A 19,327-nucleotide genomic window follows, 5' to 3' on the forward strand; every position below is an offset into this window, starting at 1 on the left:
TAATCACTACTTTACTCACATAAGATCTGAATAGAAAGCAGAAGAACATTAGATATAACAAAGACATCAACATGCTCACTGTATCTGCACCAACCATGATTCCAAGTTAAACTGATCCCCTCTGGCTGTACATAGTCTATTTCCCTTTATTCCTTTCTTGTTTTGGTGTCTATCTACATGTATGTTGTATAAACATTCCTTGCAAATCTGATTTCAAATTTCACCCTCTCACTTCAGAGTCATACCCTCTCATGTTTAACATTCCCTCCCGGAGAAAATTTTATCTCTGGTCTTTTACTCTATATCTGCCTCTCATAATGTTATACACTTCTATCAGCCTCCAATGTTCCTGGGGAAAACAATGCAAGTGTGTCCAACCGGTCGATCTATCTGCAAATTGTATCAAAAAACCATCTTGAATGTACTATATAAATTCAGTTCCACTGGAAGCCCCTGGTACCAAGGGAGCCTTGGTCAATGTGAACAACAAACCTGCTCCACAATCTGGCTGCGTATCCATCATTCTGCTAGCCATTGAGAAGTTTATTATTGAACCCCACCATTTAAAATGAGCTATTAAGCAATGAAACAACTAATAAAATTTTTTTTTTAAACTTTTTTTTGTGCTGTGTCTCCAGATAATTCAATAATTTTTAATTGAAATCTCAAGGATAAAATTGGATTTAAACTATCATGGCTTAATGAGCGACATCTAAAAATAGTCCTGTTCATATTTTTTTGGAGAGATACCCAGTTGCTGTATATATTTCCACCAGTTGACATAGTTTGTTTGGATTTATTTGAAAGCTGACAGTTGGATTTAGATCAAATCCATGGCCTGTGTTTGTTCAAAGTTAACGTGGTTTGTCCTCTCAAGAATACAGTTTGAAAACTGGTTTGAACCGACCTTGCAATGCATGTGTCAAAATAAACATGCTGCAGAAAGCCAAAATGCAGTTTAGACTCCCAACGGCTTTTTGAATATTGACCATGCTTCAAGAAATAGCCTCCAATTAAAGTAGCATAAAGTTGCTCTCATGTCTGTGCATTTCCTTTAAGTCATTGAAATCAAGGTATTTTTAATAAGCAACTAACAACCAATAGTCATACGCAATAAATCAGATTTGTATTGTGATACATTCCAGATCATAAAATACCCCTGTGAGTGCTGCTGTGAGAATAATTCTGATGCAAAGTCCACAGACTGTACACGGCAGGACTCAGTACGCTCCCGGCTCTGCGTGTCTGACTACTCCCAAAGAGGCCAGATCCAGTCTTTATACAGGCCAACCTCCCAGATTGCCTACTTGCAAGTCCAGTGGTTGCCCCCTGCAGTAGGCTGGTAGGAGTGTGGTCAGTATAGTGATTGCATCACCAAAACCCCACGTGCCAAAATATTACAGTTTAGACTTATAGTAATGAACTGTGTATTAGAGTTGATCATTGATGACTTGAAGGTGAAGCCATGACCCACCAATTGGAAAGAAGAGCAGGAGAAAGCTAATGGTCCCCTTAGGTCAGGTGCACTATTAGATGAGATACCTCAACTCCATTTACATGCTTTATATATATGAATCACTGTCCTTAACCAAATGAAATCTTCTCCTCATGATGAGAAGTCCAATTGTCTCAGCACATGCAATAGTTCAGGAAGAATTTTGCAAGGGCTGTGGACAAGCTTAAAATTGTGTTGAATTCTCAAGAGCTTTTCTCAGTCCAACATTGAATCTTTATGTGTCAACTTAGGCTGGTTCAGGTTTTGAAATACATTCACTTGCATGTTGATGAAATGTCTCTGCACAATCACTTCAAAATCAGGTTGCTTTCTGAGAAACAGTGTCAAGGGATCATGTGCAAGTTATTCCTCCTTTTATCCCTATTAATAATTAATTTACATTCTACATTTAGTTTGTGAATCAATGGAATTGGGGGCATGTATTTCATTGATATTTCTGCATATTATTCAATATGTTCTATTTTAATTGCTTCCTTGGCTATTAAACTTCCAAAATGTACTAGTTTTGATGAAGATTTCGTGCAAGCAAAAAAAATCTGAAGTAGCTGAGTAGATTGGTGCTGGTCCAGATGTCTTTGCAGAGGAATGGTTTTCTATTGGAAGCATGATTAACCAATGGGTAATGCATTGTGTCCAATATTCCAGTTATCAAAAGTGCAAGAGTTTCTGATAGATGCGTTGGGTGATATAGAATCAAGAAAATTAACCCCTCCTGTTCTTTTCTCCACTGGAAGATGGTCACGCAGCCCATTGATTCTGTTCCCAGCTCTCCAAGGAATTGCATCAATATCTTCCCTCCTTTTTTCTTCCCTGTAACCTACTCTCTCTTAATCAACTGTACCCTGATTCTTCTACCTTGAGTCAATTTACAATAGCCAGTTATTCTACCAACCAGTACATATTTGGGAAGTGGAAGGAAACCCTGAGCAACCAGAGACAACTATGCAGTTACACGGAGAATGTGCAAAATCGATGCATACAGTGCAAAAGGACAACATTATGAATGTGGGTCACTATAATCTGTGAGTCTGCCTTCACTATTTGCAGGGCACTGAAACTGGGAACAGTTACTTCTAAATAACCGCCTTTGAGATTAAAAATACACCCAATTCATCCCCTAACTCCCCTCCCCCCAGGGTAAATATACCACCAAGAAAACTGCACAAAGAAAGTTGTTCCAGATTTATTTCTAGATCATGTCAAGAGCTAATGCAATGAGAAGGGAAAATTCTTGTGCTAACTCCATGGATTCAGCAAAAGCTGAGTACACATGGACCTCAGCAGAGGATCATTTTTGTGTTTTAACACCCTGGCCAGCATGTGTTGTGAGGAATAGTTAGGGCGTGCCACAACACTATTACAGCCCCAGTGACGACAAGGATTTGAATCTAGTGCTGCCTGTAAGTAGTTTGTACGTTCTCCCTGTGTCTGCGTGGGTTTTCTCCAGGTGCTCCAGTTTCCTCCTACCTTTCAAAAATGTATGAGGGTTATCAGTTAATCCAGGTAATGACGACATGGGCTTATGGACCAGAAGGGGCTGTTGCCTTGCTCTATGTCCATATTTAAATTGGATATCTGAAATTTGAGTCATGTTTTAGGCCAATTTTTTTTCTCAGATCTTCACATTATTTAATTAATCACAAATGACATAGTTATTTTCTATATTCATAACATTTTTTAAGGTTTGCTTAAAATTATGACTTTACATTCCATTTATGTCACACATTTTTGGATATATAAGTACTAATTTTCAACTAGTGAGAATCCATTGTTTTTATAAATGTAAACAGTCAGGTAAAGTCAGCTCAACGATTTGAGATTGCACTCTGCAGGAATCAGAAAATCAAAAGAAAATCAACTGTGATTTCAATATGAGTGAACTGCAGTATGATTATATTTTACAAGCAGTTTTTAATATAAACGTCAGTTGACCATTTCCATTACCATTTCAGACCAGAATTAATTTGATTGCTTGCTCATAATAATAATATGAAATATAATGATTCTCTCATTTCCCTTTAAATTGAACTGAAAATAATGTAACTTCACTCATTTTTGTTTCCTCTGTTTTATCCAAGTAGCTATATTCACAACAGACCATCCCTTTATGTTTCTTGGTTGATTTTTTTCTCTATTTTTGTTTAAGATAACCTAAATTTCAATTGTGTTTTCATTATCTGGGTGAACATTGACACTCTGGATTCATATTGAGCGCAATTAGATATTGTGAAAAATGCTTGAAAACTCATCCCACGAGGTGGGCAATCTCTAAGGTTTAGAACATAGAACACTATAGCACAGTACAGGCCTTTTGGCACTCAATGATGTGTTGATCCATATATTCCCTACCCCGTAACCCTCTATTTTTCTTCCATCCATGTGCCTGTCTTAAATACCCCTAATATTTCAGCCTCCACCTCCATCCCTGGCAAGGCTTTCAGGCATTCACAACTCTGTAAAAATATTACCACTGATGTCTCCCTTATACTTCTCTCCCTTCACTTTTTACTTATGTCCTCTGGTGTTTGCTATTCCTGCCCTGGGAAACAGGTGCTGGCATCTCATCATCTTCTAGACCTCTAAGACTCCTCTCATCCTTCAACACTCCAGAGAGAAAAGTCCCAGCTCTGCTAACCTTGCCTCATAAGACTTGTTTTCGAATCCAGCTAACATCCTGGTAATTCTCCTCTTCACCCACATCCTTCCTATAATGAGGTGACCAGAACTGAACACAATACTCTAAGTGTGGTCTCACCAGAGATTTGTAGAGTTGCAACATGACCTCTCTACTCTTAAGCTCAATCTCCCATTTGAATGGGGAAAAAAAAGAAAACAAGAAAGAAAACAAAAATTCATGAACAAAAATGTAAATCTTCAGATGCAAAGGCAGAGAAAGCAGGGTTAAGGGAGGTGGTGGATTTAGAGTTTTTGATTTTTTTTGGGGGGGGGGAATGAATTTGCATTGGGGATGGGTGATGGCAATGGCAGATGCAACTAGGAGGAAAAATAAATGAGAACCTAACTTTTTTGCTGCTGCCTGCAGCGTAGACTTTGATTTACATAACTTTGATGATTTGAACAATTGTTGATTCTGAGTATGGACCTGAATCCAGTTTGTGGTGTTGAAATATGATATGGAATATCTTTATTTTTACTGTTGTGAAGTGAGATGCTGCATCTGAATTGATCATAAAAAAATTATTTTTATATGCAGAGTCCATCTGAAGCAGTGACCTTTGCTGGCAATTAAGGCAAGCCATGGTGTGAAATAAATACAACCCATTTATACCATTGACCTACACTTAAGAAAAAGAAAATAATTAAAATTGCCTTGGCTTCAGGGATAACATAATCTTCATGCAATTGCTTTGCAATGTATCTGGTAAAGCACTCTCCTATATGTTCTCTTTGAACAGCCAGTATATAAATGTAGTATGTAAACCATTTTCAAATATTTTGATTCAATTTCTTTTATAAAATGAAGCATTGAAATATGATCTTTTGCCTGATTATAGAATCCTATTGTTGTCATGGAATTGAAATGTTCAGGGCTTTTCTTAGAGCATGGTTATTCCTCATTTCATATCACATAATTCTCTGACCCTTTTAGTACCTGAGAGCAATATAGATACATTTTTTATTTGCTTATGTCTGTGTAAGTGATGTAAGTGAAAAATGAAAGCTCATAAACACTGTGATTATAGTAAAAATTCAGAAATGCTGGAGGAATTTGGTAGGTCTTGCAGTGTCCATAGGAGTCAAATGCTGTTCCTCCAACTTGCTGGTGGTCTCAATCTGGCAGTGCATTAAACCATGGACTGACATGTCGGCAAGGGAATGGAGTGGGTAATTGAAATGGGTGGCCACTGGGAGATACCTACTCTTGTGACATGCAGAACTAAAGTTCTCAGTGAAGCTATCTCCCTATCTGTATCCAGTCTGTAAAGGAGACCACAGAGGGAGCATTGGATACAGTAGATGACCACTGAAGATTCACAAGTGAAGTGTTGCTTTACTTTTGTGCCCCAAAGGGAGGAGGTGTGGAGCACCTTGTGTCGTCACAGAGGTAGGTGCCATGGGGACAATTGGTGGAAGGAGTGGACAAGGTAGTCACGGAGGGAGTGATCCCTGCAGAAGGCAGAGAGAGAGAAGAAGCAGGGAAGATATTGTTTGGATCATATAGTAGCGGCTAGAAATTGTGGAGATTGATATGTTGGATCTGGAGGGTGGTGAAGACAAAGAGAATCCTTTCCTTGTTTGGATGGGGGCAGAAGGGGCCAGTGCAGATGTGCAGGTAATGGACAATATAAGGGTGAGGGTCAAGTTGATGGTGGTAGAGGGTTGTTTGAGGAAGGTGAATATATCTGATTATCTGGCATAGAAGAATTCGACCTGGGAGCAGATGTGAAGGAGATGGAGGAATTGAGAGAATGGAATAGAATCCTGACATGGTCTGAAGAGTTGTAGTTGAGGGAGCTGTGGAAGTTGGTGGATTTGTAGAAGATGTCTATCAAGAGTTTTTCTTTAAAGAAAGATCGAGAAATGGGACCGTGTTACTAGAGATGGACCAGTGAATTTGACATCGGGGTGGAAATTGGCAGAAAAGTGGATTATGGCAACAAGCTCATCATGGATGCATGAGGCAGCACCAAAGTAGTCATTAATGTAGAGGAGGAAGAGTTGTGGGGCCTTGTCTGTGTAGGTTTGTGACATGGACTGCTCCATGTAGCCAACGAAAAGGTACGTGTAGCCTGGGCCCTTTGACTTGGATATATTGATACCAGAAGTAGAGCAAGAGAATAAGAATTGCTATAATATACTTATTGAGATTTGGATGGAATCTGAAACTTGGTTTCAAGCAATTGCAAGCAATTTCACGACTGCTATTTCATGACTGCTATTTCTGAGCAAGGGATGGTTCAGAATATGATTTTGAGATATATCAGTGGAATGGTAATTAAGTAATGGCTTTAAAATATTTAGGCACGGAATGATTGAATAAGAGAACAGAATTTTGAAAACATCAACCAATTGATAGGACTTTGACTACATCAGATCCATTTCCCCAGAAACAGATAGATCCTCCTTTCCCAAGTAATTTCAGACATATCTGACATATTTAGTCATCCCCTCAACATCAATGGACGAAAAATTGGAAGTGAGTATTTAAATTATTCCCAGACATTTGAATTTATTTCATACATGACTTGTTTGCATTTTGTTGGCAAAGCTCATCTCTGAAGTTCATTAATAATCAAATGGTGACCCACCTTGAACCATCATAGGAAACTCCAGCTACTCCAATGGTACTGCAGAATATTTTATAAATAATGCAAACTCTTAGCATAACTTTGCTGCCCAACTCCATGTAGGGCCCCTTCTGACATACTTTTGTCTGGAAAGTAAGTTTCCTTGTTGAAGACTGGTTTAAGCAGTGTCCAAAGACCAGAGACCCTTATTTGTGTCCGTCTTCGATTCTGCCTATATTGAGGAGGGCATCTTGTCTGCTTCCCAGCCCTCCCACTAAATGTCAGTGATGGTGGTAATACATGTAGACTATGATGACCAAATAGACTCATCTGTTCCTGCCACCCAGCTTTCAGCAATAATTATTCCATAATTATTGAAAAAAATAGCAAGTTTGCTGAAACTGAATAAAGCAAAATACCTTTCTTTGAATTTTGAAGTACTAAAATAGAATAATAGGAGATAACATCAGTTTTGGGAAGCTACTGGCTGATGTCTTCAGGAAAAGCTAGCATGGCTTTGTACATAAGAAGCCACATTTGACAAATTCAGTTGAATTTTCAGTGAGATGATTGATTCTGTGATTAAGGGAGGCATTACAGGATATCCAGAAAGCACTCTCTAAAGTTTCATGTAAGAAATTGTCAGTGAAAGAGAATACATGAATTTGGAGTGGTCTTTTGAACGTTTGAACATTTGGTGTGATCTTGAAGGTTGGGCATAAAGAGGCGACATGGTTAGTGTAGTGGTTAGTGAAATGCAATTATAGCACCAGCAACCTGGTTTTGTATATGGCCCTGTCTGGAAGTTTGTATGTTCTCCCAGTGTCTGCATGGGTTTCCTCCATGTGCTCCAATTTCCCACTGTTCGAAACATATCGGGGGTTGTAGGTCAATTGGATGTAATTGGGCGGCATGGGCTTGTGGCTGAAAGGGTCTATTTACTGTGCTGTATGTCTATAAATTATAAAAAAGGGTGGATGCTCTGGACTGGAAAGAGGCAGAAAGGACCAAACAGCCATGATGCAAGAGAAGGCCAGTCACAGTCGAGGAGCAAATCCTATTTCTATTCCTAAATCAGGTCTCTAGGCATCGTTCATGTGCACAATGAATGCAATATTGAACATTTCTAAGAAGGAAAAAAGTTAGAGCAAATCGCTCCTCAAATTGAAATTATAGCCCATTTTACTTCACTTGTCTACCAGTATTTACCTTGAAATAAAGAAGTCATGCAAAAAAAATACATTTCTGAGATGTATAAATTATCACAAAGAAGTAATTTAATGTTCAGCAAGGAATTTTGAAGTGCCAATTATATCAGAAAGTAGGCTAATGATGTCAGGAACATCAACCCTGAAAATGCTGTAACTCTCTATCCATTTCTGTACACTGTTTGACCAGCTGAGTTTCTCCAGCAGTGTGTTTTTACTTTGCCCATGGTGTCTGCAGATTTTCATGTTTTACTCCTTTCATTTGGAAGGAGCATTTGATTGAGGGAGGGAAGCAGGTGTGGGCCCATGTCAGCCCTTGCTGTAAATGGCTGAGGACCCATTATTTCCAGCTTCAAATGTGAGTTCATTGATAAAGGCATAAAGCAGTGTCCTTGATGTTTAGGATATCCCGAAGCATATTATAGTCATTGACAAGCTTTTTCTCTCGGAAAAACAGATGGAAATTTTCAGACAACAAGCTCACACAAGCAGAAAGAGATTGTGTCCAGATCATGTTTTGATTATGCCAATTGAAGATAAGTATTGGCCGAGACACCAGTAAAAGCACGAATTCTTCTTGAAGGAAGGCCATGATGTCTTTCATATCATCTTGAGAGGAAGAACAGATAGGATTTCAATTTAAACCATCATCTGCTTAAGAATGTGTCCCATTGCTGCAGGAGTTTTTCATTGGAGTGTTAGCATGGAATTTAGGCACAACTCCCTCCCTTGACAATTGAGCACAAAGAGGTCCTCTTGCTCAGAGAAGTGAGTATTTTCACCAGAGTCAAAGGGGATGTCTCGAGATTTGCGAAGGGAACAATATTGGTAGATTTGATGGGATTGCCATTTATGTCCTTCAATATTATCTCTCCCCTCCTGTCTCCAGACTTGACAGAAAGAAAGAAGCAGAAATATTATAAACAGTCAATAGCAACGACTGTCTGAGCTGATTTTCATTTTAAATACCACAAAGTTTTCTTTCCCTGAAAGAGTTAATGATTTACATGGCCATGTTATTTTCATAGTTAAGATGTTATGATTGTCATTCTCCTGAGAGACCAATTTGTGAAGAAACCTAAAGCCAGATCAATTTTGGGAAAGAGAATAACTACATTGCACAGGCTTGTTGGAATTGTGGGAGGACAGAGAATTAGGAGTATTAAAATTTCCCTGAACGTTGTGTTTGTTCATTCTTCATTATAATGAACATGTGATGACTGCCCCAATTTTCAATTGATGCAGTTAATGGTTTGATGAGCAAAGAAAGGGTTTTTTTCAGGAAACAAGCTGTCCTATTAATGACTACATGTGATTTTAATTAACATTATCTTCCATGTGGGGTTTTGTAATAATAAATGTACAAACGAACAAGCAGACTATTCCCCCCCCCACAAGAAACCAGTTATATGTTGCTGAAAGCTTAATTTTTAGTCGTCTGCAAAGATGTTTAACTAGTGTAAAAGTTCTGGAGCTACGTCTTCAATGCAGCAGATGAACTATTCTGATTGAGCCTCATTCAGATGTTGTTGGTTCACAACATTGTTGCGGGAACCATTTAAAGAAGCAGAAGTCCATAGAGAATTCTGACCACCAGTAAGCGTCCAGTTTGGGGTCAGGGTGTGATTTTGTTTTTCTCAGAATCCTGCGGGAGAAATAGATGGGAATAGCAAGGTGTCCATTGCAGAAGAGGCTCCAAATTTCCTTGAAAAGTCTGCAGGAGGATGTCTTCTTGGCTTGGCCCTGTGTTTAATTTTGATTGAGACATACACCATGCTAATAGGCCCTTGCAGTCCATCAGCCCAGGTTGTCCAAATACCCCAATTAACCTGCAACTGCTGTATGTTTTGAAGGGTGGATAAAAACCAGTACACCTGGAGAAAATCCACACAGTCCCAGGCAAAATGTGCAAACTACTCACAGACAGCACTGGATGTGAACTTGGGTCAACAGGGCTGTTATAGCGTGGTGCTAATTGCCGCCCAACTCCATGTAGGGCCCCTTCCGACATGCTTTTATCTGGACCCTAAGTTTTCCTGTTGATGGCTGGTATAAACAGTGACCAGAGACCCTTATTTGTGTCAATCTTATATGCCTTTTACACAGAAATCCCACAATATTTACACAAGGAAGACCTGGCATTATGCTGGCTTTGGTTGTTTACACTGAACAAAGCCAGCATAATGCCGGGTCAGTGTGCCAACACTACAGGAGCAAAAGAGACAGGACGTGTAACACAAAAGCATCAGTGCCTTGTGTCAGGTATAACATACCATATTTGACTAACATAACATGTTAGTCCCACTTATTTTTCCCAAAAATTGGCTCAAAAATATTCCCCCAGTCTTGTATGCGAAGTTGAAATTTGGGTGATAATAGTGAGTAGTGATCGTCGTTGCTGCGTGGCTCACTAGCATCACCATTATCTATTGTTGGGGGCTGGTGGCAGGCTTTTGGAAGACTTTGCTGGCAGCCTGCTGTCGGTTCGCACTGGTCATTGTTGTGTTGAGAAAATGTCAGGTTCTAGAGAGACACATCTGGACACAAGCAATTGCAATTAAGCATTACTTTCATTAACACACAACAATTAATAGGAGAGCGTAGGAAAATCCAAGCGCAAATGAAACACACATACAGTTTATAAAAGAGTAGGAAAATGCACACACAATTTCAATAAAACATGCACACAATTTATGAGAGTGTGGATTTCATACTTTTTCTTTCAACTCACGTACCACAAAAATGTAGTATTACGTGACAATAATGGAACCTTTACCTTAAGTAATCCCTATGCCATAGATGCTCTGTGATTACTAAGAGAGTATTTAAGATGGTATGTGAGTGGGAGAAAAAGGTTGAGAATCATTGCTCTTGACCAAATAGTTGCTGAAATATTTGCTTGAGAAAAATTGTCATTGGCCCATTTCCTGTGGAGTTATGAAACCATGCACATAATGAGTCAATTAGAAATGATTAAAACAGTGGTTTTCCAACATTTTCTTTCCACTTATGTACCATCTTAAGTAATCCCTTACTAATCACAGACCACCTATGACATAGGGATTACTTAAAGTGGTATGTGAATGGAAAGAAAAAGTTTGCAAACCACTGAACTAAAGCCTCTTATTAATGGATTACATCCTGTAGAACAGTCCTTGGTGCATGTAGTCTTCGCACCCTAGGTTGTCAGTGTCCTCAATTCCAGGTCCTTGGCATCCATCCTGGTGGTATAGCTGGGGCAGAGCTTTGTCAGGTGTGAAAGGTGACACTAGCTATCAAAGTTATTAAATATGCTGAAATTCAAGGACATGAAAGTAAAAATTAAAAATGTTTCTAAATATTTTGAAATATTACACCTAAATAATTACAAACATTCCATTTATGCCAGAGTATAAGACGGTTGTTGAAAGTTAAAAATGTCACCCCTAATCCAGGAGGTCATCTTAACAGTGAACTCCCAGCACTCCCCTATGCCAAGTTTAAAATCCAAACTTTAACAGCGAAGTCTCATTGCTCATCTGAGCCAAGTTTACTTGCATTTTACTAAAGAGAAATGGTACACATACAGTTCCTTACCCGAGTTGGACCCGGAATGCCTAATTGCCCTTTTATGTAGATGCTTTTTACACATCTGTTCCGGCCATCCAACTTCCAGCAGACATGAGATTATCCCTGCTGTTTAAATGTCAGAGACCACCAGTAGCTGATGGTTATTGATACTTTTTTTTTCTCCTTTCCTTTGCTTGTGCAATATGAATGGGTAACTTTCTGTGTTTGTGGCATAAGGAATACAAGCAAGTTATAGAGAGAAGGCATTACTCATGAGATCATTCAATCATTGAATCCCACTACATACAAGGAGGCCACGTGGTTCATTGTGCCCATGCTAGCTCCATAGAAACTCCATCCAATTTGCCATTTTACTGCTTGTTGGCCATTACCCTGCAAGTTTCTTTGCATTCTGAAGCTTGGCTATGAGACATTAAAGGTGTTACTAATCTGCCACTTCTCCCAACAGTTGATTCTGTCATAAGCATGTCTGGCAATGTGTTTAAAGGATAAACATTTTACACCCATCTTTGTCTATGCACACAGATATAAAAGTGTTAATTTGAATATTACTTCCACTTTTTAATTTGCTGCTAAATTTCACAAGCATGAAACAATTTGGATTGCGGGAACTATATTGCTCTAATTTAGCTTGACGTTGAGTAGTTCAGCTTTAAAATGTCAGAGTAAATACGGAACTATGAAGGAGGTGTCTTCTTTCTGATTACTGTTAGGCAGATTTTGTCAAAAAGTATGAGAAGCTGGAGAGACGCAAAGAATCAGGCAGCATCCATAGAGAGAAAAGGACAGTCAATATTTCGAGTCAGGAATCTTTTTAATGGGAAGGGAACATAGCAGAATGAAAAGGCAGGGCTGAGGAGAGGTGAAGAGATGATTAAGTACTGGACAAGTGAAGATGAGAGAGTTGGGGATGGGTTGAGTACCACTGAGAGGGTTCAGAAAAGGGTTTATGCTTGATATCGCCATTTCCAACTTTAGTCATAGAGGGTCCCAGCTCAAAACATTGACTTAAACGTCCATTTAAGATTCATTTATTGTCACGCAATAGTTCACAATTTGCAATATTACACAAAATTCTGCCTGCCGTACATTAGACACCATTAGTGTCGCCCGATGTCCCTTATAGTAAGACAGAAAAAGAAGCAAAGGAGAATCCTTCAAAGTTACTGAGTCATTCTTCTTCATGGATGCCACCTGACCTGTTGAGTCCATCCAATTTCTCATTATTTGCTCAAGATTCCAGCATCTGCCTCTCTCGTGTTTTTCCTGTTGGTAAGGGTTTAATACGAGCAGGATGGGGCTGAATTCTTATCCAATGTCCGATGAGCATACGTTATCCAGAAATGCATCGGAAGTGCGTTCAATGAACTAGATGACATGCTAGAAGGCCTTCATCATCACATGATGAGGGGATTTAGGGGTAGAAAATGAATCTGTGAAAAAATTTTTAAAAAGAAAGGGAACCATCTGGTGTCAGTTGTAAAATAATGTGTCTTTCTTTCCTCTTAGTCACAGCGAAGGGTCACATTCCATCTCCCTGATGGGTCTCAGGAAAGCTGCAGTGACAGTGGGCTGGGAGACCATGAACCCAACAGCAGTGCCAGCACTTCTCACCCTCTGCCTCTCGGCTTCCCGCAGGAAGAGTACTTCGAGCAAACATCTCCGAACAGCAGGACTGAAGGTGATGGCAACTCAGACCCCGAGTCCAGTAAGTGATTTCCTGTGTTTGGGACAAATTACCTGAGGCAATTATAAGACCTCAATGAGCAGTGATAATAAGCAGCTCTGACCTACATATCCGCTGCAGACGAGCAAACCTGCTGAGCCATTCGTGAAAAGAATCCACAATAGGACAACTGGAGGAAAGAGTTGGTAATTTGAAATGATTTGCTATGGGAGTGTGATGGTTATGGAAATGTTTTAATCAATTAATCATGAATAGTAGTTAGCAAATGTCTCTTGCACTGATGGGTTTGAAAAATATGCAAGTCTATTATGACTTGCACCACTGTTTTGGAGGCATGCAACACAGGAGGAGGCTTTGCAGTCCTCTGTGTCACCACTGGTTCACTGAAAGACCAGTCCAATTAGTCCCACTTCCCTGCTCTTGCCTGTAATCCTGCAAATAACTTATATTCTCTTTCCCACAAAGTTTATGAAACTTTTATCTGATTCTTATTCAACCTGTGGATTTCAATCTGCAGTAGGTTTATTTAATCCTGCCATTTGTATGTATCTGTGCAGAAGGAAATCTAAGGAGCTTATCCAGCAAGAAACGGCCCAAAATCCACTGCCCTTGTATGAGAGTTTCAGTTCAACAAAGCTTCTGTCCATCACAGTTTCCAGTTTCAGCATGACTGGGATCAGCAGGCTGCATTTCCTCTCCCCCTCTTTTTTTTGTCAATAAATATGCTGTGGTTGTATTCCTCCAGCGCCCTGATAGCAATGTTCTCTCCTGATTACAGACCTGGTACCCACTGCTGAATTTCCATTCCTTCCTGTGTCAATCCTGCTGTGCTGTTGGCAATTTGAATTTAACAGTCGGAGCTTGGGCTGAATCGGTGAGGAAGGAAAGTAGATCTTTAAATCTCACAACCCTAGAAGGCTCTTCTCATTTTGAGAACTTTTGTCTTTTGCAAAGTTACTGTGATAGGTGGCATTATAGGATCCACGTGTGCCCAGCTCACCGCTTCTTCAGTACCTGCATTCTAACACGCAACGATCGAGTTCAACCACATCCATCACGAAGTTGATAGCAAGTTCAAATTTTTCCTGATATCAAAGCAATGTGAATACTAAATAAGTGGTGTTAACATGTCTCTGATGGATATGAAAGTAAAGTTGGTGAGGAAGGTGTCAGTTAAAATGAGAATTACGGACAAAAGGGGATCAAATGATAATTGTGAATAGGAGTGGATCCACTTACAATTGGTTCTTTCGTGGACATGCAAATTTACGAACTGCCGTGTGTGATAGTGAGCTCAACGAGAGTGATCTCAAACCAGGCTTTTGATCTGAACTGATATGTTCTACCAGAGGTGTGAATGAGCCAGGGGCCTGAGTTCTTTTGAACTGTACAGAAGGGCATCATGGGCAAGTGGAAGTTCATGGTTGTAAAAATAATTAAATTCCTATCCTCACTGATTTAAAATCTATCATCGAAAGGCAGGAATTTCTGCTCCCAAATCATGTGACGATCAGGATGAGTTTTATTTTCTCTCTCTGTCAACATCACATGATGAATGTCATCAGGGACAAAGCAAAGTGGCGGGAATGTCACAAACACTCTCCAGAGAGGAAAAGTGAGAGAAGGATAGGGCTGGAAGCTACATCTAATTCTCATTTCGATAATATGCTATTATTTTCTATGCATCAAACGACTGGCCTTGAGTTATTTTATTTCAAATGGAGCAGTTATCATGTGCAGAATCTTTTGCTGACAAAGACTAAATCTGAAACAGATGAATTCCAACCTCTAAGAATGGGTAAGTGGTTATCAAGCATCACCTGTCAGTCAAGAGGAACACCAGCACTTTCTCCCAGCTCTCCCATTCTAACTTGCTACCACTGCCTGATCAGATTGTCAAGCTGCCACAAAATAATTGACAGCCCCTCCATGACTCTTCACATGCTCCAGACTGCCACCAAACTCATCAGTGCTCTTGTAAACTCCAAGCAGGATCATTGATGCATCATCAGTGACTCCAAAAAACTGAAGTTGAACAAACTGATAGGCTTTTAATTGCAATAGAATGAAGGCACATCCATGCTGGTCGACTGTCCCTAATGGAGGAGGGGCCTGAGGAACAGTCACCTTTATTCAGGAGTCTGTGGGACGGACCATCGATACAGTTGGTCAATGGGTGAGCCCAGACAGATAAATATATACATACAATGGTTTATCTCATTCATCCCTTGTTTTTAAAAGGACTCCAGCGGGGTGAAGTGCTTATGATGAAATTCCAAATTAAATCTTTCAGACGGTTTGGTTTTTCACTATGACCGCCATAATACTGGCTGTGACTGCGGCGTAGCGATGGGGTCCTGGACAGCCTGGGGTGCCTGTATGCAGTGGTTGGTGTTGGGCTGGTGGGTGTGCGGCGACAAGTCTGGCATGTCATTTGTTGGAGCAGAGGTAATGGGCTATGATTCTGAAGCATCGTGAGTGGTGGGAGGGATGTGGGGTGATCAGTGGTGGTCTCTGGAGGCCATGAAGGTGGCAGATCCCTAATAGACAACAGTGTCCTCGTGCCCATCAGGATACATCGCACAGGCATATTTGGGGGTTGGCATGGAGGAGGTGGTCTTTTTCGACTGGAGTAGAACTGGTCCCTTGGTCGTCAGCCATGCTGGCAGCAGGGACCCTGTCACCGATTACCTAAGAAAGGAAAACATACGTTCATGCGGTGTGGCCATACATAGAAGGGACCTGGTGGAGTGGAGCACCTCTTGCCACTGGGAGACTGGAAAGTCCCTTGACCAAAGGGCTAGGAGAATGGTTTTCCAGAATGCAGCATTCTCTTTTTCCACCTGCCTGATCCTCCAGGGATTGTAGCTGGTAGTCCTGCTCATGGTGATGCTTCTGACGCAGCTCATCACTCATAAATGAGGGTCCCAGTTGCTATTAATATAGCCTGGGAAGCCAAAGGGAATGAAAGGCCTTGATGATTGTAGTAGCTGTCGTGTCAGGGCAGTGGATGGCAAATGCAAAATGTGAGCATTCATCAATGACATTGAGGATGTACACATTGTGGTGTGAGGAGGGAATGGGCCCTTTGAAGTCTATGCTCAGGCATTCAAAGGGGTGGTTGGCCTTTATTAACTGTGCTCTATCTGGATGGTAGAAGTGTGGTTTGTATTCTCTGCAGAACTGGCAGTTTTCGATCATCATCTGACCTGATCTCATCAATGGAGTAAGGCACGTGGCGTGCTTTGACGAAGTGGAGGAACCTTGTATCCAGTGTCTCTTGCACTGATGGGTTTGAAAAATATGCAAGTCTATTTAGACTTGCACCACTGTTTTGGAGGCATACAACACAAGAGGTGGCTTTGCAGTCCTCTGTGTCACCACTGGTTCACTGAAAGACCAGTCCAATTAGTCCCACTTCCCTGCTTTTGCCTGTAATCCTGCAAATAACTTATATTCTTTTACCCACAAAGTTTGTGAAACTTTTATCTTATTCTTATTCAACCTGTGGATTTCAGTCTGCAGTAGGTTTATTTAATCCTGCCATTTGAATGTATTTGTGCAGAAGGAAATCTAAGGAGCTTATCCAGCAAAAAACAGCCCAAAATCCATTGCCCTTGTATGAGAGTTTCAGTTCAACAAAGCTTCTGTCCACAGAAGGTGGTAGAGGGCTTGTAAGCGTTGATTAATGTGCTGGCACAGGCTCCGCGGGACAGGGCATCTGGGAGCTCATTGAGCTTCCCGGGCCAGTACAAGGTGGAAAGTTCAATTCTCCAACTCAATATTTTGTTGTTCTTGATTTTACCTTGTTGCTGGTTATTGATCATGAATGCAATTACACATTGGTCAGTTAGCAAGGTGAATAGTTTTTCGGCCAGGTAGTTTTTTCAGTGTCATACCGCCTCGACAATGGCTTAGGCTTCCTACTCAACAGAGGAGTGTCAAATTTTGGGGCCTTGGAAGGTGCGGGAAAAGAGAGCAATGGGTCTGCCCACCTTCTTAAAGGTAGCGGCCAGAGCGAAGTCTGATGCATCGCTCTCCACCTGGAATGGGATGGATTCATTCACAGCATGCATTGTGGCCTTGGAAATGTCTGCCTTGATGTGGCTGAAGGCTGCATGGGTCTCTGGTGTTTGGGGAAAAGAGGAGGATTTAACAAGGGGGCGGGCCTTGTCTGCACAGTAGGAGATCCACTGGGCATAGTAAGAGAAAAAGCCCAGGCTCCTTTTCAGGGCCTTGAGGCTGAGGGGGAGGGGCATGCGGTCAGGGTCAGGGCCAATGTCTCAGTTCTCAGTTTGCAAGGCGAGTTGTGCAAAGTATGCATTTAGCTTTATTGTATATGAGGTTAAGGAGTTGGGGTCTGGAGGAATTTTTGAAGATTGGCATCGTGATCCTGGAGGTCGAGATACAGAAATGTGGCCTGCAGCTCAAGCTGATCTACCATGAGGTCCATTTTCCACTGGATGACCGAACCCCCATTACTGATGCCGAAGGGGACTTTCAGGAAATGATAGAGGCAGCCATCCACCTCAAACCCAGTGTATTGGCAATCCACTGGGCCGATGGGGAGCTAATGGTATGCCGATTTCTGGTGGATGGTAGAGAAGACCTGATATTGTGTGATTTGGTTCACCATATCGGATATATGGGGAAGGGGGTACACATCCAGTGTACCTGTTAATGGTCTGACTATGTCGATGACCATCCTGATTTTACCCCATTCCTCACTACCACCACTTGTGCTCGCCAAGGACTGGTACTGGCCTCAATGTTGAGAAGTTGCTGCACTTCTGCCCTAATAAAGGCCCTGTCCCAGCACTGTACCACCTACTTTTGGTGGTGATGGGTTTACAATTGGGAGTGAGGTTGGTGAACAATGACGGAGGGGTAATTTTGAGGGTGGCGAGTCCGCAGATTGTGCGTAATGGGCAATCAGGTTGTTGGCTGTGTGCAGTGGGGGAGGATGCTGAAGGGTAGGTGGAGTGCAGAGGCGATTTAAAAACTGCTGGTTACAGACAATGAGGGGCACATGCGGCCCACCGTACTCCATCATCATGCTTTTAAGATGACATTGAAAATCCAGTACAAGGACAGCTGCACAGAACTGTGGCATCACCAGGAGTTTAAAATTTTAATAGTCTGTGCCCTGCACGGTCAGAGTCATTGCACAGTAACCACAGACATCCACCATAAGTGAACTTTTAGCTTGCTGGTTGTACTATGAGGGAGTAGCACTGTACCATGTCAGAGTGAATGAAGCCCTTCATGCTCTCACTATTGAACAGAAAACTTGTCACGTGTTACTTGTTACCTGAATGTCCATCATTGATCTGGCGAGTTGATGTGGGCTGCCCTGGTCGAGTGTGATAGAAGCCTGTGTCAGTTCGCCGCTTGTCACTGCGGCGGAGAGTTTGAGTGTTGAGTTGGGAGATGGCGGCATCCAAAATGGCTCCCTCACAACTCACACATGGCGCTGCTGAGTCTTGAAGATGGGGCCCAAGATGGCGGCCTCCATGACTTCACGTGGCACTGCTAGTTCCTGGGGAAGGTGACATCCAAGATGGCACCCCCAAGGCCCACACATGGCTCTGCTAGGAATGCGTCGTTTGGATCTACTCACTTTTGCATTGTGCCCTTTCTTCTCACAGCTGGAGCAAAACACACCTTTCGCTGGGCAATGTTTCCACAGGTGCTTACCCAGACTGCAGAAGTAGCACTTCGGGTGCTCACAGTGCAGTGGCCATGGTCGGGTCATTGGTAGAACATGGCAGTAGCGATGTTAGGCTCTCGTGAAGTATGGCCACTGTGGTCAGATCGCTGGTGGAACGTGACGGTAGCAGCACGTCCCAAGTTGGGGGCGCCCGGGGAAATCACAAGACAGCCATGTTATCAGTTGAGTAGGCCTCCATATTCTGAAGGTCCACCTCCAGTGTGTTTGCCAATTCTCTGCAGGTTGAGCTCACCTTACTCTAATAGTCTCTGACAGATGTAATTGGACCTGATGCCTGCAATATAGGCATTTCTAATCAGGTCCTCCAAGTACTCTGCAGCCATCATGAGCTTGCATTTGCAGGCCCATCCAAGGGTTCACAGGTCC

The 19,327-nt window shown here is 41.6% G+C and overlaps 1 protein-coding gene across 1 annotated transcript in view; it reads left to right on the forward strand.

Annotated features, from left to right (window-relative positions):
- pcdh11 (protocadherin 11) overlaps positions 1 to 19,327 on the forward strand; it is a 692,247-nt gene that overhangs the window by 430,172 nt on the left and 242,748 nt on the right. Inside the window, exon 3 of the mRNA XM_069893420.1 lies at positions 13,053 to 13,251. Coding sequence (XP_069749521.1) covers positions 13,053 to 13,251 — 199 coding nt within the window. The remainder of the gene's footprint in view (positions 1 to 13,052; positions 13,252 to 19,327) is intronic.

The sequence above is a fragment of the Narcine bancroftii genome, chromosome 8 (assembly GCF_036971445.1).
Source record: "Narcine bancroftii isolate sNarBan1 chromosome 8, sNarBan1.hap1, whole genome shotgun sequence".
Lineage (NCBI taxonomy): Eukaryota > Metazoa > Chordata > Chondrichthyes > Torpediniformes > Narcinidae > Narcine > Narcine bancroftii.